Here is a 27,281-nt window from a genome sequence, read left to right as displayed (position 1 = left end):
GTATTGCACCTTTGAACTTGGAGTTGGCGAGCAACAAACGACATGTGGACTTGTGTCGCTCGGAAGCTGCGGTTAATTCGTCTTGACTAGACCATCTGGAGGCTTCCCCTTCAAGTTGAGGTAGCAGGCAGAACTGAGTCGACGTCGGCCAAGCAGAAGCCATTCCGAAATAGGCACTGCGGTCCAGAGATATTGACAATGCGCATGGGCACATGGCAGCTGGTGGACCTGGCACGGGGAAGTGGCACGGGGTTATTGTCAATGCCCTGGGGTTTACCTGGGGTAATGCAAAAGGGGCCGTGCTGGCAAAAAAACAAGATATCCCGATGGTGGCGTTGGGGTTGATGCATTGCACGCGCACTTACAAGGCCATATGGTCATGAGAGGTTAATGTATTGGGAGGTGTAGCCCACATCGCGCCCGCCTTTGATACACACACATCCAGGCTGCCACACCCTTACATGTAAGTTCCGTGTAATTGAGTGGATATTAATTTTTAATTATTTTGCTCTGTAGTCAAATAAAATTACACGCATAATACAAGTATCATATAAGCGTAAATCTAAAATAATATTAGGCTGTACTGGGCTAAGAATAGTAGGAGACTAGAAAAGTAAACCGTCTATAGTGCCGCGCCGCGGCCGCTAGCCAACGCCATCTCGCGATGGCCTCAGCCACCGTCGTGGATATCGTGATATTTACTTATAAATTGAAGGTCAAAATTGAAAGCCCAAATTGAAGGTCTAATTGAAGGTCCAAATTGAAGGTCAAAATTGAAGGTCAAAATTAAAGGTCAAAATTAAAGGTTACCGGGCGCGTGGTGGAAAAGAACCAGACACCTTCCCAATTTTTCATGTGTCAATGGAACACACCAAGGGGTGTGGGTTGTGAAGTCCCCGACCCCATCGGGTCAAGTTAGTAATGTCAATGGGCTACAGCGCTCATGAGGCAAGAACCAAACTGGCAACTTATTCCATTTCTTTTTTATTTCTTTTAGAAATATACCATCATGTTCGTGATACGGTAGTGCCATTGTATTTCTGACATGTCCCAAGTCTGCCACACCTTTAGGCTATTGCAAGACCGGTCAAGTCGGACCGACTCACGGACCCGGAGCATCCGACTCATCAAAGCCGTCAATACCGTCGGCGAGACTATCTTGCAGACTTGTCCAGCCTGGCAACCCAAAAAAATCCCTGAGTAGTTGCTCAGCCCTCTTGGCGGGCTTCACATCACTCAAATCGCGGCCCTCATTCTCTGGGGCCGGGGGGAGTTTGCTCTGTGGACAAAGTCTACGGAATACTTGAATAACGTCTGTCCAGTTATGAGGGCCCGCAAACGCAAATAAGCGCTCGTCTCTCACCGCTGGATCGAGAAGCCCAATGACGTGAAGACGGGCCGTATCCTGCACGTCCACGTACCATTCTGTTCATTCCGACGTTAGCACTTTGCCTGTGGGAGGAGACGGTTGTCCTTACGCGGTGGCAAGAGATGCAAAGCCGTCTTGTCCCCTTGTAGGAGCCTCCGTGCGAGGCCCATCGTCGACGCTGTCATTTGGGGTGAAAGAACACGCCCATACTGTTCGGCGGGCGGTAAAGGCTTAGCGACCGTCGTAATTGGTTGCAAGGAGAAACAGTCTTACGTTGACGTTGGGTAAAACCGTGTTCATGACGAAATGCGGCTTATTTTCTCTCATCCAGTTCCATGCAGCTCGCTCACCCTCCGTCTTTGACGCTGCGTAGACCACGTAGGGCTTTTGCGCGGCCGGCGTGCTCTCGCTCCACGCAGCCTTGACCGCATCATCGTTCCACGTATCTAACTGTAAGTTGGGATCAACGGGCTCTTGTGACGCAATGGCAACAGCGAAATACATACCCTCTGTCACGGTACATTTCTCGTTGGGTTTCGGGATGAGGGCCGCGGTTGAAGACGAAGTCAAGACGAATCTTTTTATCGCTGGGTGCTTCGACGCACTTGTGAGTATGTTTTCCGTCCCTCTCACCACATTGGGAATAACAGCGCTAGGGTCCGGATTCATAGAGACAATGGAAGCCTGTCCCAGCCGCGTTGTAAGCTTTCGTGCCTCCCAAGCGGCCTTTGTAGACGGAACCTACGACGTGGATGACCCCGGCCACGTCTTGCATGGCCTCGTCGAATGCTCCTGGCTCCTCCATGTTGGCTGTGACAACCGTCTCGAATAGGCCCTTGGCATGTCTTTTCTCAAAGAGTTCAGTCAGCCACGGCTTGTGCTCGCGAACGGTCCCGCGGACTCGGTAGCCTAGCTCTAATAAGAGATCGACAATATTGGAAGCGATGTAGCCATTGGCTCCCGTCACAAGAATCAGGGAGCCCTTTGGAATTGCTGTTGTTTGAGACATGGGTTGGGACAAAGGGTTCAATTTGATCTGATAACCCTCTTTGATAGCACAGATGCTTTTTTCCAAGGCCCTTGGCTCATTGATGCCAACATTAAGAAGACCAAGCTGGCACTGCCTTGCCTGTACGAGCGACAGTGGGGAAGTCCTCACGTGCAGGCCGCAGTCACCTAAAACCTCCATCGTGGTCTCGTGACTCTTCAATTCATGTCAATTCTCGTGCAACCTCAAGTGCACTGTTAGTGTCCTTGGCCCAACTATGTATTGACTATTGATTCTTTAATATTCTGGAAGAGAATTAAGTGTTTTTCTACTTGTATACTTACAGTAAATAGATTAAATCTCGTCCTTTATTTATATAATATCACGACATATCTTAAAGCGCATCCTACCCTATAGTTTTTTTTTCTGTTGCCGAGTTGCGGCTAAGGCATGTCGACTCGCACATTCAATATTGTATGCGACGGGATCCGCTCCGATTACTAGAAGATTCCTGCTATTTGATCGATCACTTGACCTCGATGTCTTGCGTGCGCCCCGGTCGTTTTCCCCTTATCCCCCATAGGGTAGCCCATGGCGACGGCTATTCTGCGACTTGCGCCGCCTGTAAGCTGGACCGTAACATGTTGTGTATACTAGTTCAATACAAATTTCGATTTCTTTTCGACCGAGCTGCCCAACGGAGAGCATTATCTGATACATATAGTCTGACCATTCATAACATGGTGTCCGTAGTCTCCTTCACTCCAAACAAAGCGTCAATCTGCAAGATGTTGTTGTTTCAGGTACTACCGAGACGGGAATATAGCCAAGGGGTGATTCACAAAATAGACAAATCATATTTTCTCCGACAGCAAGAATGAACATGGCGGGAGTTGCAGAGCCGTGGGGATCAACTGTCAAGGTATCCTTTGCTTGTATGCTCTACTTGCGCAAACCAAAACACTTATAAGACGACCTCTGTCACACTTCCAAGACCAAAACAAAGGCACCGGCCACAAAGATTACACAACAAAGAAAGTATCACGAGGACCCGGAGTCGGACCTTAGCGAGGGTTGCCCAGGCCTCACGGACTTTTTGTATTTACAGAAACCTCTGATCCCCCAAGACCTCTCGGGAAACCAAGAAACTTTGATGCCTGAAAGTTGCTCATTGAATTGAATTTTGAACCAAACCGTTCCAAACCCAGTAACACTGCCATTTTAACAGTATCGTTTGCTTGTTTGCTCTGCTTGTGCAAATCAAAACACCTGTACGACGACGTTGGAGGCCACCACGGGGTTTTGCACTTGCCAGACCAAGTGGTGTGTGCAGTATTTGCATCCCGAGTTATTGCAGCCAGATACCAGCTTCATACCATATTCTACCATTGCGGCAGTCAGCCCTGATATCACTGTAGGAGACTTTGCCGCCCATTGCTTCTCAGACGTGGCAAGGTGGCTCCTTTGCCAGCTCAGTTTTCCCGCCGCGCACCTCGTCCTGCGTGATTTTGCCGCCACTGCTGAAATGAGCATTGTAATCTATACCTACATCTCAAATTTCAAGCTAGTAAAAGAGGAGTTTCTGACTTCACTCAACACCCTTTCCATATAATACAGCATCACGCATACCTCGAGCTAGCGCGAAAATATAGCCGACGTCCAAAGCAACTCGATGACCGAGTCATCTTTATCCAGAGGGACATTGTTCTTGTCGACCCACCGGGGGTCATCGCCTTTTCGTACATAAGTCTGCAAGATGGACCCGTCTTCCTGACGCGCCGACTCTCTCAACTCCCAAGCGTCCTTGCGCCCCGTTCCCAGTAGCGATGGCCGCTGCGGACCAAACTTGTAATCAAAGCTGCCCCCCTCGTTTGTATACACGGTGCGAAACGTAGACTCAATCTGGTGCGCGGCAAACTTGATGCCGTGGGGGTACGACGCGATCGAGTACCCGGAAATAATGTAGTCGTCTGTTGTTTGGAACCGCTGCAGGATGCAGTCCTCGCCGCACGCGTAGGCAACCGTGGCCATGTGCCCGGGGACGGCGTGGTGCCAGCTCCGGTAGTGATGGAGGGAGAGCGGTTGTCTCCCCGATTCGTAGAAACCCGCAGGATCGCCAGACATGTCGAGTTGCCAGAGATTGTCCAATGCGGTGAGCACCACGTCGGGGTTTCGGCGTATACACTGATGCAGTAGCCGGTCGCCCTGCTCCTCTGCTTCGTGCAGCTTCTCGGCTGATGAGCATTCGCCAAATAGCCCCGCGACTCGCTGGGCGGTGGTGTGGGATAGGAAGACGCCCGCGCCGCCGAATGCTTGTGGTCCGTGGCGTAGGACGGCAAATACCTCCTCTGAGAGGGCGCCGATGTACATTTCGGCGGTGTGGTCAAACTCGGCTATCTTTTGCGCGAGAGCATGCATAGAGGGGAAAAAGGTGTCGTCGTCGCAAAGAACAAACCATTTTTTTTCCAGTCTCTTCCGGTGGGAGAGCATGGCAGGAACCAGGTATAGATAGCGAACTGCCATGTCTGGTGCCGTCGACGCCTGCACATCGGCATCTATGCCCGCCTGGCGAAGTAATCTTCGGGCCACTCGAAGCTGCTCATCGGTGGCGTCTGATAGCGTCAGAAGCAGTGTGCCGCCGTTGGATCGGCCGGCACCATCAGTCAACCAGTAGGCCCAGTCGTTGATGTACGGTGTGCGATTCTCTTCAAAGCGTTGATAGGTGGTTGAAACGCCAAAGATGAAGGCCGAGGCATCGACATTTTGGGGAAAGTTGGATGCGGAAACGGTCACTTCGATGGGATCCGAGCACAAGTCGATTTCGGGGTCGAGCCGGGACCACTTCAACGGCAAGTTGCGTCCTGACGGAAACATGGGCTGTGGGAGCCTGGTGAGGCTCTCGCGCCGCAGCTGAGGGTTTCGCGAGAATTGCACCAGACGCTTGGCGTACTTGAAGTCATCTTGAAGTTCGTACCTTTCTTTGAGCTCTGCAAAATGAGTCTCGTTTGGCCGGCGGCACTGTTTGCGGTCAAGCGGCTTGATGTCCGGTGGCATCCAACCTAATGGCTGCTTGTGTCGTCGTGGCGTAAAGACACAGTCCCCCGGCCAAGACCAAGACGCCGACGAATGAAAAGTCGCCGTGTAGATGAAAGCAGCCGCTAGGAGAAATGCGACGAAAATGCTGGGCTTGAACGTGCGCGTTGCAACTCGCGCGACCGCATACATGTCGTCAACAAGTAGCGGGCGCCCATCTATTTTGTGATGGTAGCCTGGGCTTTGGTCTCGAAAAGCAAAACATGAGGAGCGGCCAAGCACACGGTTCATCAAAAGAGCAACCCAAAGGCTTTAAAACGCACTGCGTCACATCTGTTGGTCCATGCAAACGTCGGGAGCAAACACGTGTTACGTCTTGACCTGGATGCATGACGACGGGCTTGATTTAATTAGGTACTCCACAACCTACGCCCCTTGGTGTTTCAAAATGTGTCAATCATCTTGAGAAAATGCCTCTCATCATGCGGTCCGGTACTTGCCATGTCGGCTTTATGCACCTTGACACTTGACATTTCTTCAACGTTGACAGGCTCGAGCGGCCCTACACGGCAGCAGCCCAAGTCGCTCAAAACTGTCAAATGCGCAGATTTTATCGGGTCGGCTCTTGATCCGAGTCCATCTAGGGGCTTGTCGCCATGACAATTCCATCCTCCGCCATCGACGCTTGTAACGGGCTGCTTCTAGGAGCTTGTACGACTGTCGATCTTGTTGCGCTGTGTTACAGCATTTTCTGATCCTCCATACCTGCCTTGAGTCGTTAGCTGCGACTGCCCTTTAATCTCTGATTGTGTAAGGGTTCAAGTGTTCTCTGAATGCTGTCTGGTGGCGCTCGGGGTTAGACCCTGGTCCATCCAGGTATCCTTGCCCGGCATTTCAGTCGCATCCATTTTATATTAATTGGTTTATATGCAAGCTAATAATTTAATCTTCCGTCATCCGATGACTTGACTCTACATGTGTAGAACGGCCCAACCCTTGAATTCTTGTTTATGCGTGACCTAATCTCACGAGGCATGCGACCAGACGCCTTCCGCCCGCCCGCCCTATATAAGATACGGAATAAAGCTGGTATATACTATGTAAATGCATTATTAATATAAGAAATACAAGATAGTTATTTATACACAGTAGGGTTATTAGTATATTAATGCATTTAAACACACAAGCTGCAACCCGTGATAGTTACTAGCCAGCTAGGACAGCCAACTCGACGTGGCCACAACGGCTAGTCACGTGCCACGCGATTCCATACAGGAAATCGCAGAATTATTTCCTACTATCGTAGAATAGTCAAGTTCGTCTTTCCCGATAACTGGTGGCTTTGGACGGCCCTGCGTCTCGTATTTGGTCGACATATTCAGCTTTGTCAACCTTTAAAAGGCCGTCTGGCCCAAACTGAGCGGGTATTGGCAAGATCGGGGCGGCGTAAATAGGGTAAGAAGTCAATAGGATATGATTGGGAGATGAAATACAGCGGCGTCAGCTCTCGAGACGAGTAATGGGCTACGGTTGCCCCGACATCTTTACGCCGATTGCACAGAGGAAGATGGTGATTTGATTGCTGGAAATTCTTTCGTCGACCTTTAACAGGGCCCGGGAAAGGAGTTTGCGCCTGGACAGCGACCAACTTCTATAATCGCGTAGATCTTTGACTCGTGTGTCTAGCCGATGGGCACTTTCGAGAAATACCCGTACTCCGGCTGCTTTCGCCTTATTACTCTAGGCTGTGAATATCGTAGGCAATAGCTCCCAGGTTCGGTTGGAGCTCTCGAACCACGTTTCAAAGTGGCAAGAAGTGTGTTGGAGACGTTCCAGGGGCGAGGTAGACGTCGTCTTGAGGACTGGAGGCATAGGCAGTACAACGGATGAAGTTGGAGGCCAGTTGTAGCAGCTAGTTCGGGCTTGCCCCTTTGGCAAAAGATTCGTTCGGGGGACGTTTCTGTATTGGCATTAGCATTCGATACGGAGCAGAGTTCTGGGGATAGTAGGTAGGGCTATATTACAGGAGAAATGTGCAGGCGAGAACGAAAACGGGAACAGAAGGGGGGCGACGACAGTTAGCCTCACACGAGGCTACGACTGACAATGGGCGTTCGTGGTGAGCGGCTACGTAGCCACAGATCGGCTTTGTTTAGGCAACGGCAGCCAGAGTTCACGGACCCTCGAAGTGGTTGCATACCAAGCCAGCTCGCCAAGCCAACTGAGAATCAATGGTCTTTGATAGAAGGGCCGACGACGAGGCGGCCAAAATTACCCCCATGACCAACGACTGCCGACCAACAGTTACACAGCAACACCTAGAAACAAACGCCTGCAAACAAACAGCTGCCAACTTTGTCCTTGACTGAATCTACCCAGGTCGGGAATCGTGGCACTTTTACACCTGAAGTTGAAACATCGAGAATAGATCTGTTATTAGTTTGGACCTCATGACCGAGATTTACCTTTTGGATAAAGGGCCTGCACATGGCTTGTTGGGCCTCCTAGATACAAAGCCCGATTCATGACTCAACTTTGACAGCTACACACCAACACGCTTGGACCAACACCTACGATTGATGATACCAGATTCTTTGACTAGACGTGAACTCACTGTCAGCCCAGAGACAAGTAAGGCCATGGGGCTTCACCACACAACTTGAACATTAGTTTTATACATCACAATGCCCACGCCGGATCTGACAAAGGCCGAGGGATGTGGTGTTACAGATTCATTGTAATAGTAAACATAGCATCGTCCTCGTGGCCCCGGCCATGACTTGCTTGATGCTTTCCCCGTCTGACATTCATTATCATGTCAAATGAGGCTTTGTGTACGGTGTCGCAGGATATTTTTGCCCATCGAAAAATACAAACCAATATACTGTAATATATCATCTAGGGAAAAGAGATAAATATGAGTGAATGTCGTGTATTTCTCGACGAAATGAACATCATCAAGCGAACAATTCTATCGACTGTCAGATCTTGACGCAATAATCGCTTCTCGCGAACTATCTGTCCTCGTTATTCGGCGTGCAGAACTACAGCACCGTCTTTACCGATCCTAGACTTGGCTCTTAGTATCCATTTCTTGCTTCAAAGCTCCCAAGTCTACAATGTCCCCATCCCCGACTGTTCTTGAGGCTCTTCAGTGGCCTACCACCACCCTCGATGCTGCCGAAGCTCCGCCCGGACCTAATACGAGGGTGCTCACGACTCTTGAAATCTGCACATGGGACAATTGGTCAGACTTTACCTTTGATAATATCATGGCTATTTTTGGAAACCATTTGAAGAAGGACTATCTCGGTCAGCGGGAGCCAGTGGCCATGGAAAGAGACGTGGAGGTCTATAATGAAGAGTCCGTTGATGGTGGGCTGCGCCGATTCCCGTTCCCAGTTATCAACAGCGCGTTGGGCTCCTCGACGGAGGTACAAGAAAACGCTCCCTACTATGGCTACGGAACTAGAGTCAAGGGCAACAGAATGAAACCTGACTGGTCCTGTACCTCGAATCTGGCGAAAAAGGGTTCGGGGTACATCAACCTCGTTCCCGGGGACACCAAAACTAGTGCCAAATTCAACCCTGACATGCTTAAATCCAACTTTAAGGAATGGAAGAAGGTCGTTACCCAGTTGGCTGCATACGCTGACGGGCATCGCGTCCGGTACGGCTTCATTGTCACTGATGTATCGGTGATTGTTCTCAGGTTTGTGCGTGAAGGCTCTGCGCCTGGCGTGGGCGCGAATCTCCCCCGGCGGTCAACCAGAAACAAAAGGCCAACCAGAGACCCTACACCACAGTCGTCAAGCGAGGCAGAAATCACGTCCAGCCAGTCTTCCTATGGTCGGGGCCAGGACCTTCGTACCGAGTACAAGGCCATTGACTGGAGTACACACGGACGCGGCAAGCTCACTGCCAAACTCGCTCTTTTCGCTCTGGCAATGATGTCTCTGCACGGGGATAACTATATGGCTTGCGGCTATCCCAAGATAAACTCGTGGCGTGGTGGACCCGACGGGATCAGGCACAATACGTCTGGTGAATTCCGCATGAAGGAGGCACCGGGTTATGAAATGGACGAGCCCGAGGGTGAAGATTTTGAAGAAGAAGATGAGGAATACGACAAGGAAGACGACAAGGAAGACGATGAGGACGACGAGGAGGAAGACGAACCACAGATTAGCGCAACGGTGTCCGTTATTGGCGACACGGACCATCTGGCTCTGGATATTACGAGGCTCAAGACCGTGAAGAATGTTGAGTTTACAAAACGGAAAGGGGTCTGGTGCTACAAGGACTGCCGGGGAAAACTCGTGCCCTACAAGAAGGGGCAATTTGAATACGATACGACTCTGAAGCGTTATGTAAAACATGGACGGCGGTATAAATACGTGGCCAAGAGTCTTCCAGACATGTAAGAATAAATCTCTGCTAGTTCCCCTCACAAACAATATGGGCACGGCCCGACTCTTGAACCTGACGACGGTTACGCAAGGGCTCGAGACCTAGTTAGGGCCTTGGTCTTCCAGGGCCGAGGGCTCACCGGTGCTTTGCAGAATAGGGGGAAAAGAAGTCTTGTATTTTACCAGCTATCAAGCTTTGTATTATAATATATAAGTGTATGCTTTTTTATCGGCGTGTATTCTTTTTTATTAGCGCGTACACTTTTTTATATAAGCGAATATATATTTTTTTATCGCAGACTGTGACATGGGGCTTGGAACAAATCTATTCAGCTACTTATTTGCTTTGATACTAATGGTCCTTGGTTTTCGTCAAGGCCTCGAGAGCGGATGACCCCTATTCATGTCAAATAGCGGTGAGCAGGCGAGGCTGAAGCCTCGGGCCTTGAGCCAAGTCTCGGGCCAGGTCTCGGGCCCTTGTGTAACGATCGTCAGGTTCCAGATACGGCCCGTGCCTTGATGGCAACGTCACTTCCGTAAATAGAGACTGTGTAACCAACATTGAAAGGCCTTGAGAGAAACCAGGGAATGAAATGACCGTTCCAAGCCTTGACAAAGGGAACCCTTGTCACAGTTTCCCGGGTCCGAGAGAGAGCGTGGCTTGTGCTTCGAGTGATGCGTTTGTGCAACCAGTCGACCTGCAACCAGTTGAAGCCAGGAGCGGTACTCCCAACGTGAATTGGGACATGAAAAGTGGGTCTAGTCCATCAGGCAGCAAAGGCAGTCCCACCAAATCTGGTTTCGCCGGAGAGTCCAAAACCATAAGTATGAATGCTTTTCCTTGTCCAGTCTCGAGAGACCACTACGTACGATACCGGGCAACACGACCCGCGTGACCGGTAACCTGCACGCATTTCAAGTCTTCGTTTCTTTGCTTTTCTTTGATCTGCTTTACCAACCATGGATTCGGAATGGGAGCAGCGTGCTGAAAAGGCACTCAAGATGACGAGTAAACCATTTCTCGACGACAACATTATGGATCATGAATCCCCCCCTAGTTGCGCCAAGAGCGACATCAAAAGGCCTCGGCTGCGAAAGTTTCCTTTCGATTTAGACTCGATATCCTTTGTCGGCGGCATTTATCCATATCGTGGCCGCAATGTCTGCACTGGCCAAGGTCTCGATGGCGGACTCGACGGGTATAATTGGAAAATTCGCGTTCAAAATGCTGGCCCGACCCATGTCTTCAAGCTAGTAAGTGCCGGCATGCCTTGCTATGGATACAGACCGGCTGTGCTCACTGCTGACATCTGGACTCTGCTCCATGTAGCTTTGGGATACGGAGCCCTGGTATCCGCATTATTATGCTCCTCAGAGAGAATGTCAAAATGCTGCTCTTCTACAGGCCATGGAAGCGGCAGTGGCGGACGCAGCCCGGCCTGACAATGCCAACGGGCCGATTCTGGTCAACCCAGAGCCCAAGACTTGGGACGAGGCGTACAAGAACATGCTTGCCTTTTCCAACGAGGCTCGTCGGCAGCGCATTGGCGTCCAGTCTCACGATTTGCTGTCCATCACCAGTATGCCTCGTATGCGAAAGTGTTATGGCTGGATGCAATTTACGGGAGAGGAATTGATTCGCCGTTTGCCTCCAAGGTTGTTCCCGCCATACGTCGAAGTAGATAAGGTTGTTCGATCCATTGATGACGAAAAGCTCTACACAGCGGTGGTCTATGAGTTTATCGAGGAAGCTGCCAATGATGTTGACGTGGTCAAGTCAGTGATGGAGTTCTTGTGGCATGCTGGTTTCAGCTATTTGTGGCCCAAGGCAGATAATTGGAAAGCGGGTGTGTTGGTCGACTTGTCGGACATTGTGAACCCTAGAAGCTATGGATGGAATAGACAAGGGTGCGGTGAAACGGATCCAAGCTTTGTGCTGAAAACTTATACTTGACAACTTGAGGCAGTGCATAAAGCTAACAGCAAGGGCACACTAGGTGCTACTTTAGTTAGCCCATATTAAGTAGAGGAACTTGATGCAATTATTCTACCTGATGTAGGAAGACATCTCTTGGCACACTATTTTCCAATAGAACATATATGACTCATTACATACAATCCCCTCTTGGCCTTTTGCAAAATATAATGGAACCTAATATCGAGGTCACATGATATCAGAGTTCCATCGAATGCTACCGGCTTTGTTCACTTCTACCATATTTTGGCGATGATTCAAAAAATTAGTCCTATAGAAGAAGAAAAGCGTGGATGGTATAGCACTTGCCTTCGCAATTGACAGATTTGTCTGTTCCCGCGCCATGGCAAAAGTAATAGGAAGATGCAATAAATACACCCGTACGTGGAAGTTCGTAACAGAAGCGACATTCTTTCATGGAAATCGTATTACTCAACAGCTTTGTAGCCGTTTTGCCCTTGTTGACTGGTATTCGACTTCCAAGCAGGGTTAATAGAAAGTAAATGCAGATTCGAGCGTTTCCAGCGGCATGCAATGGCAAATCAATCTGAATCAATATCGTGAAAGCTAGAACGAAGGTGGTGCTGTCCTCGGTTCCAAATCGCAAGGCAGCCGTATACAAGATTTGATGTTGGCACAACATGTCCGAGACCTCCAAGACGGTAAACTCGGTCAAGGTATTTCTCTGAAGAACTTGGAGTTCCAGTCTCTAACTGTAAGCTCAAGTCCTTATAGTTTGGTCTGTAACTCTTCCAATTGTATTGCTTTACCTTGAGTCTGTCCAACTCTGTTTTGCATACTGACATTCATCATGGCAGATCGTACGAATAGGGCAACAGGCCGATGATAGACCTGGGCAGCCATTGATTCGACTGGATTCTTTGGTGTTATCCAATCGCAGGGTCGGCAATTTCGTCATTACAAGACATTCTGCCATCTTAGTAAGGATAAGGACTGTGGGAAATGCGAAGTGTGGGCTCTCAAAGTGCTTTCCGGAGACTTTATGGGACTTAATAAGACTCGAGGTTTGGTTGAAGGGCCGAAGAATTTCTCCGCGCCCAACCTTAAAGATGAAATGCAGTATTTTCCAGCCAAAGATTAGCATACCGTGAAGCCGAGATGGTCCTTGATCTGGGGCGACCGAAGGGAAGCTTAGTCTTCTGACGGGCCTACTCGTCAGGCACGCATGGCCAACTCGAATGCATCATTCGCATTTCAGGAAACTCATAACCCACAATACAACGCTCTTGAACCATAGCGTCAATCGCCAGATCGTCGCACTAGTGACAGGTGAATCATGATACGGACATAGAATTGGGTACAACTGGGGTAGAAAGGGTGAATGAATGCTGCGGTGAGCCAATATGTCAATATATCGGACCCGACGATAATGTGCTTACCACAAAGCCCAGCCACCTGTCCATCAAAGACCTGTGACGTGTATGAAACCCAAATGGCTTATCTGGCGTGGCTTTGCCTAATACTGGCCACTTTGCGCCAAGGCACCGGGCTATGTAGCAGTCGTATTCCATCCTCAAGCCTGAGACATTTGGCTTTCTAATCGGGGGGGACCAAAACGTCTTAGTAGGTTCAATCGGAAGCTCCCGCAGCTGAAACAACGTATCAAGAGTCGACTCATTTGCGTGCTCTCGATGGCACTTTTGGCATGTCGAGTATTTTAACAAGCAGTCAGTGACATCTGGCGGGATTCTTAGTCGTTCCCTGCCTGACATCAAACTTCAAAACCAACATGGGAAGAACTGAGGATTCGAGTGCTATAACCAGGCAGTTTCCTTGCTTTCTCAAAGATTCTCAGCATGGCCAAGATACAAGGTCATGGTGAAGAGGAAGTCATCATCAGGGCCCCGTCATTGGGAACCGAGTCTCGGCACCAGGTTTCCCGTCCTTGAATCCAAGAAAAGCGCCAAATCACAGGATCCAAGCCAGGAAATTTAAATGTACCGTGTATCCAGAACATAAACCCACGGGCGAAGTATTTAGAGATGATATGGACCGGCATATTATTACAGTGCATTAGCGTCTGCAACTGGGTTTCAGAGTGGCAGTCCTGATCTACCAACAGCCAGAGGTTTATGACTTCATATTCTAAAAGCCTTTTCTATCATCCAACTACACGAGATCGCAACAATACATATCAGCGTACTTGATAGTTTTGGGATATAAGAAGACTGAAAGAGCATGTTGGAAACGAAAGTGTATTTTACTACAGCAAACAAGTGACCCAGCTAGCCGGCTAGCTATATTCTCTTCAAATTATGCTCTTCAAAACATTTATGACATAACTGGACAAAAGCATATTATGTATAATCCCCAACAATGAATATTTGCAACTAGTGTCTTCATGCCGCACTCATTTGCCAAGCTGTTTGTCTACAAGGCTCCAACTTCAGCATTCCGACTGAATTCGCCCTCCTAACTGGCTGCAACGAGATATGCCAGTCGGCAATGGCCAGAGACAACACGGGTAGATGGGGAAAGGGTTAGTACGATAATTACACCGGAGCTCGTACATCTAAAACATCCATTCAATTTCATAGAGGTAGCTAATGAAGCAGCGGTGAAGGAAGAGGATCAAATCATGGTTGGAGCTGATGCCGCGATTGCTGTATGGGGGATAAAACGCGACATGCTCTCAACTACTTGTGTCCATCTTGAATGTTTTCTTGTGCCGAAAGTCTGCTCAAGTATCCACCTCTACGATATCTCGTGTGACCCAAATATCTCACATTTCAGTCTCCATTGCAATCAAGATATTCATAGTCAAGCTCCGCGCGGGGCGACTATTTACAACATCGTCCACCGTGCGGAATATGAGCTCCCCCTCTTGGCTATCCGCATACTTGATCTGAAACTCAGAAACACGATGCGCATTGCAGATAAATTCACCCGCAACGCAATGGCACCCAGGGTGGCTGCGCTTCTCGGCGTCGAACCATGCCTCCTCCTCCATGTGCATGATGGCTTGAATGCTCTGCGTAAAAAAGGACACATCGGCATTCTTACCGCCCACTCTCTCTGCACGCCGTAGCTCCTTCAACAGAGAGATTGCTCTTCGGCGAAGGCTCGGATGGCGACAAATTGTGGCCATGTAATGCAGCGATTTTGTCACAGTCGGCGTGAACGAAAGGCGATGCTCGGCGTTGCCGTGCGGATTTCGGGCCCCTTGTCCAAAGAGCAGTGACTCGACGAGGACGATAATCTCCTCAAACTGCGCCTCAAACGCATCCCAGCACACTTCAAACTTGCCAATGTCGACATTGGCCAGAATATTGGCGAGTATATGCCGCATGTTGAGGATTGTCAGTAGCTTTCTGTCACTTGGCTTCACGTACGGCGACGAGTATTGCAGCGCATCCATCTTGGTCTTCCAGTTTTGCAAATGGACATTGAGCATGACGCGTCTTTTTATAATAGAGCTTTGCTGCGACGCGTCGGGCCGCAAAGGCAGTGCCTTGAACAGATCCCTCAGCCCGATCCATATCATCTCAAACTCGAGGCAAGCATCGGCCGGGGAGAAGAAGGGCCTCTTGCACAGAGACGACAGCGCCGGCTCCCACTGCCAAGTAGAGGTGCGCTCCGGGCCCTGCGCGTCCGGCGGCGACGAGTCCTGGGCAAGCCCATCTATCTGAACGTAAAACAAGAGCAGCGATGCGCTGGGGAATATGCTGTTGCGTATCTGCGGCGGCGAGCCAACGTCGTCGGGAGCCCGCGCCTCCCAAAACTTCCATTGGTGCATCAGATTGATGCCGTTTCTCAGATGGACCAGACTTTCCAATAGCCTTCCTTGATGGAGGCAGCCAGCGAAAAATAACAGGTTGGCAGCTAGGATGGAACCCTTGTCGTTGAAGCTGAGCGCGTCGCCTTGTTGCGCCATGGCCATGACGTGCTTGAGCGACATGGCATGCTGTTGCAAGGCAAAAGTATACAGGTGCTGCCTCCTCTCGACAGTGAGAGCGGCCTGAGTAGCATTCCACGCCGAGAGTTTAATGGCATCCATCTGATGGACCGCGGCGAGGGCATTGCAGGCGTGCCAAACGGCAGGTTGGTTATTCGCCGCCCGTAGAATGTACACATTCCACAGCGTGCGGTTGAACTCGTCGGCTCGATGTGCCGCCACTTCGGTGCGGTAGTAGTGAAAGATGTCCAGCTCCTGCGGCGTCGCCGTGACTTGTACGGGCGATACAACGACCGGCGGCTGGTATAACTCGAGAGTGGTGATTTGCTTAGCGACGTGTTGCTGACTCGTCTCGGGTTGATGTACTGATTCTTTGTATCCGTGGCAAACGTAGCCCAGCCTGCGGCATCGCCTGCAGTAAGGCTTTTCCTCGTCGCACTTGACCCGGCGGAGGCTGCATGGTTATTCATCAAGATGACTCTGGTCAGCCCTCGGTAGTGATTCGTCGCAGAGGTTTCCCTCTTCCTGCAGTGCCAGAGACTTACCGACAAGTAAGACAGCCGGTCCTGGTCTTGGGTGCCCATCGCTTCTTGCGTACGTGGTCGGCCGCCTCGCCCGGTTTTGAGCGCACGGGGATATTTGCGTCCCCAGGCGGTGATGTCTGCTGAGCCGCACCGGCGTCGACCATGTCGCCTCTGAACTCTATCTTTGACGCATCCGAGGAGACTAGCAACATTGAAATGCGATTGAATTGGAGGGGGGAAAGGCACATGCATGGAGCAGACCGGACTTTGAGCCTCCAAATGACCCGCCGGACTCTGCAGCCCCCGCAGCCTTGCATCTCTGGTTACACGGTAGAGCCGTTAAGTTTCTGCCAGACATTGATATGCTATGCTGCGCCGGACTGTTGCGGCACAAGCCAAAGGAAAGCCTAGATTGTGGTTGAGTTATCCGCACTTGGGTGGCTATCAGTGAAGTTGGTCGACGACTCGACACGGTGAACGATGCGCGTTCGCATAATCTACTTCAACTTTCTCTTTTCGTACTTTATGTGAATCTTCAAGCCAGGTGCAGTTACATTCGGTTTCTCTAGCTAAACCGCATTCCATCCCGCCCTTGGCTCGCCTCCATTCAACACTGGTCTTGCTCGAAACTGCCATTGCTCTTACTTGTTATACATTGGCCTCGCTATCCACCATCGGGGCATCTACCTGTCCATTCCAGCAGGCTTGACAAACGCAGTGTCATGTAACTACATCAAAAGAGCCGTGTTTCTTCCCACGACTGCCCAACTTGGCTGTTCGACTGCTTCTCCTCCACCAGCCGGGTGGTGGTCGGCATTCGGGAATATGCCCATTTCTCAATAGAACTCCACCTGACACAGATGGACTTTGCGTTGGATTGCGTCGCCGGTTTGCCGGTTTTGGCACCATTCCAATAAAACGAATATACGTCGGTGCTGCCACGACACATGGTAGCCAATCGCAGAGTCTCCAAGCAGTGATCTGTCGGAGAAGACGACATTAGCACAGAATATTCTTGAACGGGCTCATAAACAAAGTATGGCGGGGATGGAATACCGAGGTGGCCGCGGAGATATTCATGCTGCGCTTCGGTAATGTTGGGGTAGTAATGCCCCCGGTATAGATAGAATCGCATTTGCCTCTGCGCAGGGTCAGCACTTTCCACTCAATGTATTTGTCAATGAGCTTCCTACCACGCAATGAAGTTCGTGGTAGACACCAAGACTTGCGGGATATCCTCCTCCCTCCAGCTCCGCAAGGTTTGCCATCGATTCGCCCGCTCTCTCAAGTTCGTCGCGAGTCGCATTAAAGTGGACGGCTACAAATCGTGTTTAGCTTAGGTTTTGTGACATGAGAGAGAACTGGGCCACTCACGTCGCATGAGGGAATCCCAGGCCGCGTCATTGTCTTGGGTGGGAGGTCCAGCGTACTGGCTGTGCTTGTCGTGATGGACGGCATGTTCGCTACTAAGCTCATACTGGACGAGGCCATTTACAGGGGCTAATGGCACATTTAAGCAATTGCATCTATTTAAATGACCACAGATACTTACACCAGCTGCGTCCTTGGGTGGGCAAATTGCCACTTGAATGTCTGTTTCTACTCCAGAGCGACACTGCCAATACGATGGCGAGAAAATGTAAAGCGATGGAGTATATTCGCGAAAAGGTCAATGCGGCTTTAAAAGGCTTGTTCCGATGCACAGACTGTTGTTTCTCAATGGTTCCATCTGAACTTGTGAGGTATATCAATTCCTCATTGTCTTCAGCAGCTTCGAGTGTCGACGGTGCCACAGGACGGTGCATGGTGAGGCGAGAATGTATGATGCGCTTTGGTACATGTCTTGTCAAAGTGAAATTGCATCTCAGCTGATTGGCGTAATCGGCTTTTGTTGCAAGCGCACATAATCATCTCAAGTCAATGAGAGCCGCAGCACAGGCTTCGTCCGGGATCGTACGACATGGTATTCAGCAAGCTGCTTATCTAGCGTCGTGCGCTGCCGGACAAAGGAGGTGAGGATCAGCACTCCTATGACATATGGAGGGATTGACAAAACATAAGCTGGCAACAAGGCTGGATCCTTGAGTCGCCATGCCCAAAATATAAAGACATGTCAGCTACTCGGAGCTTGGAATCGGAGGAGTCCGCAATCATCTGCCCAACTACGATAACGACATTGCTTCTGTCAACCTGGGAAATACATCGCGCAATCAATCTATAGCTCAGATACATGATGCGGTATCATTCAATCGCCATCGCAGCTCTTGCTCTGCTAGTCAGCCATTTAGTTGCTCAGCCAATCTACGGTACTGCGATAGTCGACCCCCCTTGGGAACTTGTGACGCTAACAAAGCCATTGTAGGCACTGAGTTCCTGGATGCGCCGGAACCCGAGGGGGTCGACGTCAAAACGCGTTTGTTCTAGGCTTCAGAGAACACGGCGCACGATCAAGTCCACCCCGAGAAGAAAATGTAATGACATTGCATAGTTTTGTACATTGGAGAGCTCGCAGATGGGCGACTGGGCGGGTTTCGCGCGTTGGCAAAAGACACTCACACAAACACAACTATATATAACGAATTTGACTACTCTGCTGCCGGTCGGGACCTTCAAATGTTGCTATGTGACTGCCATATCCGCAGTATTCGATATCATAACATTGTCCGTTTCCATGTTTCATTTTCCTCGGCTGTGCGGTGTCCTACTCGTCTGCGAGGCCGAAAATCGCCAAACATGCGTTTTGCGTAATGTGAAGGATGGGGGATGGGGGCCAAAGGCTAAACTGCATGCTTACGTTGGAGCAAGGTTGGACAGCGTGCAAGCGGCCTCACCGCATGAACCTGACGCCCTGGGATGTAACCATATGATGTCGCGAGAACCCTCAAGCGCCCAGGGGGCACGGCTCTCAGCCAACAAAACACACCGTCGACGCATGTCAGCGGACAAGGTCAATACCACGCAGGCCCATCGAATCCACCGCACTTGACTGGAACGAGATGATGCCGAGCCGTTCTGAACCCTGCTAGTGAACAAGATACCCGGTGCTCTGAAGGGCCGAAGTCGACTTGGACCATCATGGAGAAAGAAGATCCTGCGGAGTCGGTGTTTGCAGAGCGACAAAAACCCGGTCAAAACCCGTGGTCAATGCAACCAAGGATTCTTGTTTGCCCATTCTGCGACGGAGGCTATTCTTGGTTAGGTCATAACACGAATGTTTCTACTGCTTATTGACCTCTTCCTATTCTATATAACCCTAACCTGATTATTACCCTCACCGTCACGTAACCACAACCACCATCTGCCACTTTCCAATCACGTATTGCCCGCATCTACTTTCCTGTAAACAACAACATGTGGGTTTATACTTTATGTGGATATCCGAAATTCTTTTATACCTTTTTATTCGGATAATTGGCAAAATCTGTGACAAGAGCAGTATAACTGGGCTTGGAACAGCAGTTCAAGGTTCAATTCAATAAGCAACTTTGAGATATCAAAGGTCCTTGGTTTCCCTCGAGGCCTCGTTGACTAAAGACCTCTTCAAATGCAAGAAGTCGGTGAGGGACTTTGCCCTAGACCCCGTGACCGTGGTCCTCGTGTAGCCGTGTGACACTTGGTGCTCGTGTCTCGCCCTGCTTCATGTAAACCGTGATGAGAAATACCACGAACTACTGTGCAGAAGAGAAAAAGTCGCCAGGTTTCTTGTCTCCTCCATCCCACTATAACTTGAAGAGTGAAGATGAACTCTTGCACTATTAAATCAAACCAAGCTTACTTGATCTAATAAAGGCAGTTTTATCCGACGAAATGAGCCTCTCGTAGTAGGCAAGTCTCAATACTAAGATTGTCCAAAACATAGTCGCTCAACCGCGCGGCTAATTCTTACCGACGTAGTATCTACCCATATGTAGAAAAAATTTGCTACCAAAAAGATGATCGCAAAAGTGATTGCATTTCCCAGGCCGACCGCTGCTATCCACCGCATCATGCTCTCACCATCAGTACCGAGATACTTCCATATAGCTGTAGTAATGGCATATCCCACAATATGTAATAAGGGACCATGCACAATATATAGTGCATAACTAATACGTCCTAGATACTGCGCTATTCCTGTCAAGAATAGCTGTTGCAATGCTGGCGAGCTTGAGGTTGCCCATATTAGCATTATCGCCCCGGCCCCATAAACAATTCGCCGTTTATCGCCATAGCTTTCTGGTATCATGGACGTAATTGTAATGTATCCTGGAGTCCCATCGATATGTGTAGACGGGGCCGATAGCAGATACAGCCCTGTGAATAGGACGATGGCAGTTACTGCGGCTTTTTGAGGGCCGCCAATAGCCGATAACAAGCTGTCGTCCTTTTCACTTTGCATAGGGAGAGACTCGTTGTGTACATCTCTATACATCTTGATATCCGCCAGCATAGCTCCTGAAAGAAACATGACAACCTCCCAACGAGCCCAAGAAGCACTGAATTGTATAAATGCCAGCAATAATAGCCATCGAGCGAGAGGACGACACCGCGCCACAATAACAAGAACCAGCATTAAGATGAGTGATGTTCTGACCTCGTATGGCACTGTCCATAGATGCGGGTCATAGACGTTATAATATGGCTGGGCATCTGACGAGGTCATGTATGTCCATAGGTTGAAAAGGCCTGCTGTATGATGCCACCAATCCGCCAACTGCGCAGACATGGTCGGCTGCCGGGGTGGGTGAAAGTCTGGCCATCCTGCAAACATTCCGGCATCAATCGCCGTCCGCGAAGCTTCCCACCACCCTAGGCGTACCGTGATGGCAGAGAAGAACGTTGCGAAGACGGGCGGGATGTAGAGCCGGATACTTCGGCGTAGTAGGCTAGAGCTGATTGATGTAAAAAGCTTATCCCATTGCTTCTCATAATGCATCATGTGCAGCGGTCGCAGGGCGTTTACGTAGCCGCCAATAACGAAAAATACACAGACCATAGCATGGCCAGCATACAGTAATCGTATAAATGGAAGCTGAATAAAGGAACAGTTTTCGCCGTTATGGCCGTAACCTTTCTCTACGGCGCTGGAGTAAGCCTGGGCTGTGTGGTAAAAGGCGACGATTAAAGCGGCTATCCCTCGCATACCATCAAGAAACGATGTTTGTTGGGATATAGCTGAGCTTGAAGACACCTTTTCATTTTTCGCGGCGAAAGAAAAAATTGTAGTAAAGAGTTCCAGGAGCTTCAGGGACGCATACTTCAATTTCGGATGCATGGCAAGTAGATCCAGGACACAATATACAGGGCCGTGAGTGATGATAAAGTCGAACTTGCATTAAGTCCACTTTGCACAACAGAGATAGTTGCAAGCGCTTGGGTATTGCTTGGTTTCCATCGACACCTTTTACCTAGACATGGCCCCGACTGAGAAAGGGGGCCCTGCATGAATAAATTACCCCCTGTCCCTTCCTGGTCTGTAACACCAGACGTTATGCGTTTCGAGATACCTTGCGGTGAATGCAGCAAATAGGAGAGATAATATAACATAGTTTCGCGCTAGGGTTCAGATAAAACAAATCCACGTAAAAATAGTGATTTTCATACCGGCCCGGAAGATGACGCAGTTGAGTTTTTGACTCCGATTTTGCTCATCTTACCGTCGCTCTTAATATAATGACATCTGGAGCTATTTAACTACATATGTAGTTCGTCAACCAAGGGCTAATCGAGTCCCCAGCTTCGTGGCTCAGTTCTCCACGCAAAACGTCCTATCTACTTGGGAAAGATCCCTGTCCCGAGCCGCCTGTGCAAGACTAGGCCAGTTTTCAATTTCTATGTGGAAGGTACCGTCGACCTTTCAATATCACGTCGAAGGACAAAGAGACGGCAGTGTCTTATTTTTGCGGCAACTACACCGGCACTAGACAGGTCTGGCTTGATCTGGCAGAAAACTACAGCTGGGAGCACACTTAATATTTTGAATCTGTGTCCCTATTCACATGGCAACTAGGACAAGAACTTGACACGTTGTATTGCCAAGAAATGTTGTTTTGAGTGCAGTGATGCATGTGCCACGGCAATTTATCGGTAACGCGTCAGCGTTTATAACGGTACAAGGGCACGAGTAAGGTTGAGTGCGGCCTGAATAGGTGATTACTCACAATGAGGGAAAGAGACGTCGTAAAGCAAGAACAGTGACAAGGCTATTTACATAAATAAACTGCCTTTATTAATAAAACACGTAAGCGCTTTTACTACTAAGTGGAAAGTAGCAATAGTAGCCAATATAGAAGTAATTTTCCAAAGCTATTGATTAATAATAAGTCTTATAACGTGACACGTAGCCATAAGCCATAATAGGCCATTTCATTCACCAGCCACAACACCCATACAATCAGGGTTTACGTGTACGTCATGTAAATATCAATTCGGCCGACTTGGCTATTACAGCCATTACTCCTCAGATTTGGGCTGTATTATTTCAGTGACTACGCGGCGCTCTCAGTACATATAACTGGCTGTCAGAATTACACGTTTAGATCCTAAAACCCAGGCTACAAAATAAATTGATTGTTCACAAGGCTTTAGAAGCCCCGTGTCCGGCTATCTAGGCCGATCCCTCCTAATATTCCCCCACGCAGACATATCCGACACCAGTGACATGGACTCGTGGAGCCCTTGGGTATACCGTCATCTTCGCAATGGACTGCATGACGGGCCACGGGGTAACTAAACGTTCGATGCCCTTTATCAAGGTTTCCCATGGCTAATAAAATGGTAAAAAAGACACATTGCATGCTTCGTTTAGATATAGTGAACCTGTGGGACATTCCTCACTACATATGTACTCTCTACACAGTCTGGAGTACGGGCCTGCGAATGAGCCTTCCTTGTGCCGGAAGGGTTACGTATTTATCGTCATGTGCCGTGTACAAAGGCAGGAATGCTTACTCTAACATGTTAGGCCTCACAATGCTTTCCGGATAACGCATAGCCTAGAATGTGGTGGAATGGGTCACGGACTAATGGCATGACGGTGCCACGTGTGGACATGAGTCTTGTTTGTCCTTGAGATAGAGTTACGCATAGCAACGTGGCCGGGAAATCACCAGGATACCCAAGACGGCTTCCGATGCCATTGAGAGTATACTCGCCATCGGCATTCTGCTCACTGCAGCTGGCCTCGGTGCCGACTCGCATACACCCCGTCATGGCTGCTTACCCGTCGTGCCGTCCCATCCCGGCCTGGGGGTGACGGAAATCCTCGGCCAGAAGCTGAATGTGCCACCTTTTTTAAGGCGGTTGAGCCGCGGTGCTCATGGGTCCCCTTTCCTAGTGCTTACTTTGGTTGTCCACATTAACCATGGTTCTGATGCGTGGTTCTGCAGCTGTCCCGGCTGGGTAACACTGATGTAACCCTGTGGCCAAATAAACGACGGACCCCCTCTTTTGGACAATATCGGCTTGGTACCGGACATGGCAGATCATGGAGCTTGGTCGTGTGCCTCCGCCGAGGTGCTTTGAAAATGCCATCATTTTTTCTTGGGAGAACCCTGGCATACAATGTTCAGATCCCCCCCCAAAACGCTAGGCACTTGCTGCTGACATCTATGAGCCCTTCGTTATGAGGGATCGATTTCCTCTGTAGTTGTTGCTTAAACCGACCCAAGGCCAGAGAATAAAGACGGACACAAGTCGCCACGATGCCCGCCCACCAGTATTACTACCAAACGCCGGGCCATAACATCGCTGCGGGCGTCGTTCTCTCCTCCATGGTCCTGATTGTCGTCGGGGCGAGATTCTGGACGCGACTGTGGTACAGGCAGGGCATTAAAGCCGATGACCTCTTGATCATACCAGCTACTGTAGGATCTCTATCCCCGATTCCAGCGACGTGCCTCGTGGGCCGGGACAGGACGAGGCGAGTCCAACAGAGACATCTGCTGACCGCAAAGCCATTGTCTGTGTTTAGGTCCTGACGGTAGCTACGGGCATTCTCATCGTCTACGGAACCGCACACCATGCCATCGCTCATCGCACCGAGATCCCCGCCGAACATGCAAAGAATCCACTGGCAGTTCACTCGGACCAGTTGACTCTGACGTCCAAGGTACGTCGACGACATGTAGAAAGTGCCGTTCGTCAATTCCTGACGTGTTGCGGCAGATTGAATACCCAATCTCGGTGATGCTCCCGGTAATATTGGGCTGCACCAAACTCAGCTTCCTGCTGTTTTACAAGCGCATCTTTGCCGCTCGTAGCAGGGGAGCCGTCAACATGGTCCTCGTCGGATTCATGGTGCTCATCGGCCTGTGGACGGTGGCGTTTTTCTTCGCCACAGTCTTTTATTGCAAGACCAACTTCTTTGCCATCTGGGGCTCGGCACTAGACCTGATGACGTTTTGCACCAAGGGCATGCTCAGGTCATTGGCGCTGTGTATATCCGACTTCATCACCGACGTCTTCATTATTGTCTTTCCGATTCCGTTGGTGAGTGTTGCAGAAATTCGAATAGCCACCCCAGCCATTAGGTGAAGCTCAAGACGAACCGTTCATGATGTAGATATATCGGTTGGAACTCTCGCCAAAGAAGAAAGCTGCGACGGCTGGGATTTTCCTCCTTGGCGCGGTGTGAGCACCCCATGCACGGCACTGCACGGCTCTTTGAAAGTTGACACGGCGTACTAGAACTGTTGCAACCTCTCTCGCGCGCATGATTACCACCATACGCATAGTCAAGGCTGGTTTCGATCCAAATGAGGATGAAGTTTGTACGTCGCCCTGGGAGACGAAGCAAGTCTCTTTTGAGCCTTTTTCTGACTCTGCAACTAGTCGTCATTACGACGTGGGTATACTGGGGGATGGTGGAATGCAGCACGGGAATTCTGGCGGCTTGTCTTCCCACTCTGTCCTTCTTCACCAGGTCGGTCGTGTTCGAACGGCCGTGGGACACGCTTGCCAGTGCGTTTGGTACCCGGCCTCGAAGCTCTCCGGCGAGAGATGATGGTCTTTCAGAAAGAATTCGGGAAGAGGACACATTGCCATACAAGGCCGGGCATGGTGGCGCCGTCCAGGTACACTCCAAGCCAAGGCCTTCACATGACACTACCGAGGAGGCCTATGAGATGGCGAATGGACGGCCCGTGTGAAGGGATGTAGATGACAAATATCATGTTGGTAGCGGTATTAATCTTTATAAACAAAGAAATGAGTTATGATGGCAATATTGATGCTTTTCCCCTACTTGGTTACCCTGTCCCGTGTCACGACATGTACTGAGCGTGTGCGGAATCCTACCTCAGTAGCCCGCAGCTTGAACTGATTCTTTCATGTCTGGTTTCATTTTTCCAAATCCCCCCGCATGGCTCTCCCTTCAGAGGGACAATATTCCCATGTTGGGCTGAGGGCGGCTGGACCGGGCCCGGTGGAGTTTCGCCCATGCCGACTTCGTTTACGCCTGCAGCCATCAAGTCTCCCTATCCCAATAAGCACTAACACGTCGAAATGTCTTCGTCCTCAGGTAGAGTATAACATGTCTTGCTTCCCCGACACTATACCCGTCCTTTGCACGGCATTCCAAAGCAAAGCATGTCGAATTTCAGCGTCCATCGCACACGCATTGCCATCATTGGCGGCGGTCTCGCCGGGACAGTCCTGGCCAACGCTCTCCTGCCAAGGGCCCATCTTGACGTGCACATATTCGAAGCAGACGCGTGCTTTTCAGAGCGCGGTGCTGCCATTGGCCTGTCTAGCACCGCACAGTCTGCGCTGAAGCATATAATTCCCTCGGCTGATGAGCTCTTGGCCAAGGCTGGGGCTGTCCCCATGAATTCTACCCGGACCATGATTGTAAGCCCTTCACAGTAGGATGTTTGTACATGGTATCAAAGTGCTAATACAGAGAAAGGGCTCGGGCGTGGGAGCAGCATCGTTGGTCCTAGACCTCCCGCGCACAACTCAGGGCAAGGTTGTTCATCGAGGGTCCCTGCTCCGCGAGCTTCTCTCCGGCTTACCCTCCAGCATGTTACACACGGGCAAGAAACTAACGGACATGAATTCGAGTGATGATGGGATCGACCTGACCTTTGAAGATGGGTACATGGCCAGATTCGACGCAGTCGTCGGTGCGGACGGTATATTCAGCAGGGTTCGCAAACATGTCACTCGGGACGCTGGTGGCGTGTACGCTGCGTCGCCAGCAGGATTCTGGGACTGCAGAAATCTAGTCACAGTTGAAAAGGCAAGAGAAGTGCTCGGACAAGACTTGTTTCGCGTCCATCGTCAGTATGGGTGGATTGGCAACGGGGCCTTTATCATGCACGACGTCCTGGATCACGGACACAAGATTCAGTGTGTAATTTCGGGCGTGGAAGCAAAGCAGGCCAAGAAAAGAGCTACTCCTTTATCGAGGCATGACTTGAACTTGGTGCTAAAAGATTGGCTCGATGGCCCCATTGCCAAGGGCATGATCGAGGTACGTTTTTGAAGGCTCTTGTCTTACCAACGGAACGGCAGCTTGGGCCTGCCCTTGAACATGGTTCTTTGTTATTGCCCTCGCCCAAACCACTGACAATGGAATTGGTTACTTGTTTCTAGCTCGTGCTTGACCAGGACAACCCGCAACGCTTCTCGCAGTGGGAGCACAAGTCAACACCGACATATAGCAACGGCAGGACGTGCATCATGGGCGACGCAGCTCACGCGACGACTCCTTGGCAGGGTTACGGACTCGGCCTGGCCATTGAAGATGCCGTCATTCTCAGCACCCTGCTGGCCGAGACGTCATCTTGTCGAGGTATCAACGCTGCCTTGCAGGCATATGATGCCGTGCGAAGGCCCAGATGCCAGATGCTCATTGACTCGAGCAGGGGCACTGGAAGAATTCTCTGCGGACAGGATGGCTGTGCAGGCCTGGAGCCCGGGCGATTGAAGCAGGTGCTCGCTCCGCGGTGGGATTTCATCCACGGCCTAGATATAGAAGCTCACAAACAAGACGCGTTGGGTGCGCTGAAAGAGGTACAAGCATCGACGATGGAATGAAGCTGGCTTGCAAGATTCCGCAGCGTCAACTAGTATGCCAAGGAATAT

At 50.1% G+C, this 27,281-nt stretch overlaps 9 protein-coding genes across 9 annotated transcripts; 4 read left to right on the top strand and 5 right to left on the bottom strand.

Moving 5' to 3' along the window:
• Positions 1–1,102: 1,102 nt before the first annotated feature.
• MAA_06954 (aldehyde reductase II) lies at positions 1,103–2,378 on the bottom strand (the record flags this gene model as incomplete). Its single annotated transcript, XM_007824952.1, has 3 exons — positions 1,103–1,405; positions 1,643–2,053; positions 2,115–2,378. 3 exons carry the CDS (start codon positions 2,376–2,378, stop codon positions 1,103–1,105), a joined length of 978 nt encoding a protein of 325 aa, XP_007823143.1.
• A 1,614-nt stretch (positions 2,379–3,992) lies between these two features.
• Positions 3,993–5,582, bottom strand: MAA_06953 (glycosyltransferase family 31 protein; the record flags this gene model as incomplete). The annotated part of the gene is made up of 1 exon (XM_007824951.1): positions 3,993–5,582. One exon carries the CDS (start codon positions 5,580–5,582, stop codon positions 3,993–3,995), a length of 1,590 nt encoding a protein of 529 aa, XP_007823142.1.
• A 2,927-nt stretch (positions 5,583–8,509) lies between these two features.
• MAA_06952 (uncharacterized protein) lies at positions 8,510–9,814 on the top strand (the record flags this gene model as incomplete). The annotated part of the gene is made up of 1 exon (XM_007824950.1): positions 8,510–9,814. One exon carries the CDS (start codon positions 8,510–8,512, stop codon positions 9,812–9,814), a length of 1,305 nt encoding a protein of 434 aa, XP_007823141.1.
• A 945-nt stretch (positions 9,815–10,759) lies between these two features.
• Positions 10,760–11,753, top strand: MAA_06951 (uncharacterized protein; the record flags this gene model as incomplete). Its single annotated transcript, XM_007824949.1, has 2 exons — positions 10,760–11,053; positions 11,130–11,753. The coding sequence occupies 2 exons, from the start codon at positions 10,760–10,762 to the stop codon at positions 11,751–11,753; spliced, it is 918 nt and encodes a 305-aa protein (XP_007823140.1).
• Positions 11,754–14,517: 2,764 nt separating this feature from the next.
• Positions 14,518–16,378, bottom strand: MAA_06950 (Zn(2)-C6 fungal-type DNA-binding domain protein; the record flags this gene model as incomplete). Its single annotated transcript, XM_007824948.1, has 2 exons — positions 14,518–16,144; positions 16,236–16,378. The coding sequence occupies 2 exons, from the start codon at positions 16,376–16,378 to the stop codon at positions 14,518–14,520; spliced, it is 1,770 nt and encodes a 589-aa protein (XP_007823139.1).
• A 569-nt stretch (positions 16,379–16,947) lies between these two features.
• MAA_06949 (uncharacterized protein) lies at positions 16,948–18,019 on the bottom strand (the record flags this gene model as incomplete). Its single annotated transcript, XM_007824947.1, has 4 exons — positions 16,948–17,355; positions 17,408–17,532; positions 17,589–17,714; positions 17,767–18,019. The coding sequence occupies 4 exons, from the start codon at positions 18,017–18,019 to the stop codon at positions 16,948–16,950; spliced, it is 912 nt and encodes a 303-aa protein (XP_007823138.1).
• Positions 18,020–19,882: 1,863 nt separating this feature from the next.
• MAA_06948 (Acyltransferase 3) lies at positions 19,883–21,468 on the bottom strand (the record flags this gene model as incomplete). The annotated part of the gene is made up of 2 exons (XM_007824946.1): positions 19,883–19,933; positions 20,101–21,468. The coding sequence occupies 2 exons, from the start codon at positions 21,466–21,468 to the stop codon at positions 19,883–19,885; spliced, it is 1,419 nt and encodes a 472-aa protein (XP_007823137.1).
• Positions 21,469–23,896: 2,428 nt separating this feature from the next.
• MAA_06947 (uncharacterized protein) lies at positions 23,897–25,342 on the top strand (the record flags this gene model as incomplete). The annotated part of the gene is made up of 6 exons (XM_007824945.1): positions 23,897–24,058; positions 24,166–24,303; positions 24,360–24,683; positions 24,757–24,824; positions 24,882–24,964; positions 25,026–25,342. The coding sequence occupies 6 exons, from the start codon at positions 23,897–23,899 to the stop codon at positions 25,340–25,342; spliced, it is 1,092 nt and encodes a 363-aa protein (XP_007823136.1).
• Positions 25,343–25,781: 439 nt separating this feature from the next.
• On the top strand, positions 25,782–27,233 carry MAA_06946 (salicylate hydroxylase; the record flags this gene model as incomplete). Its single annotated transcript, XM_007824944.1, has 3 exons — positions 25,782–26,042; positions 26,095–26,667; positions 26,790–27,233. 3 exons carry the CDS (start codon positions 25,782–25,784, stop codon positions 27,231–27,233), a joined length of 1,278 nt encoding a protein of 425 aa, XP_007823135.1.
• Positions 27,234–27,281: the final 48 nt, after the last annotated feature.

This window comes from Metarhizium robertsii (assembly GCF_000187425.2).
Source record: "Metarhizium robertsii ARSEF 23 chromosome Unknown MAA_Scf_5, whole genome shotgun sequence".
NCBI lineage: Eukaryota > Fungi > Ascomycota > Sordariomycetes > Hypocreales > Clavicipitaceae > Metarhizium > Metarhizium robertsii.
The sequence above is the reverse complement of the archived record's forward strand: the minus strand, read 5'-3'. Positions and strand labels throughout refer to the sequence as shown.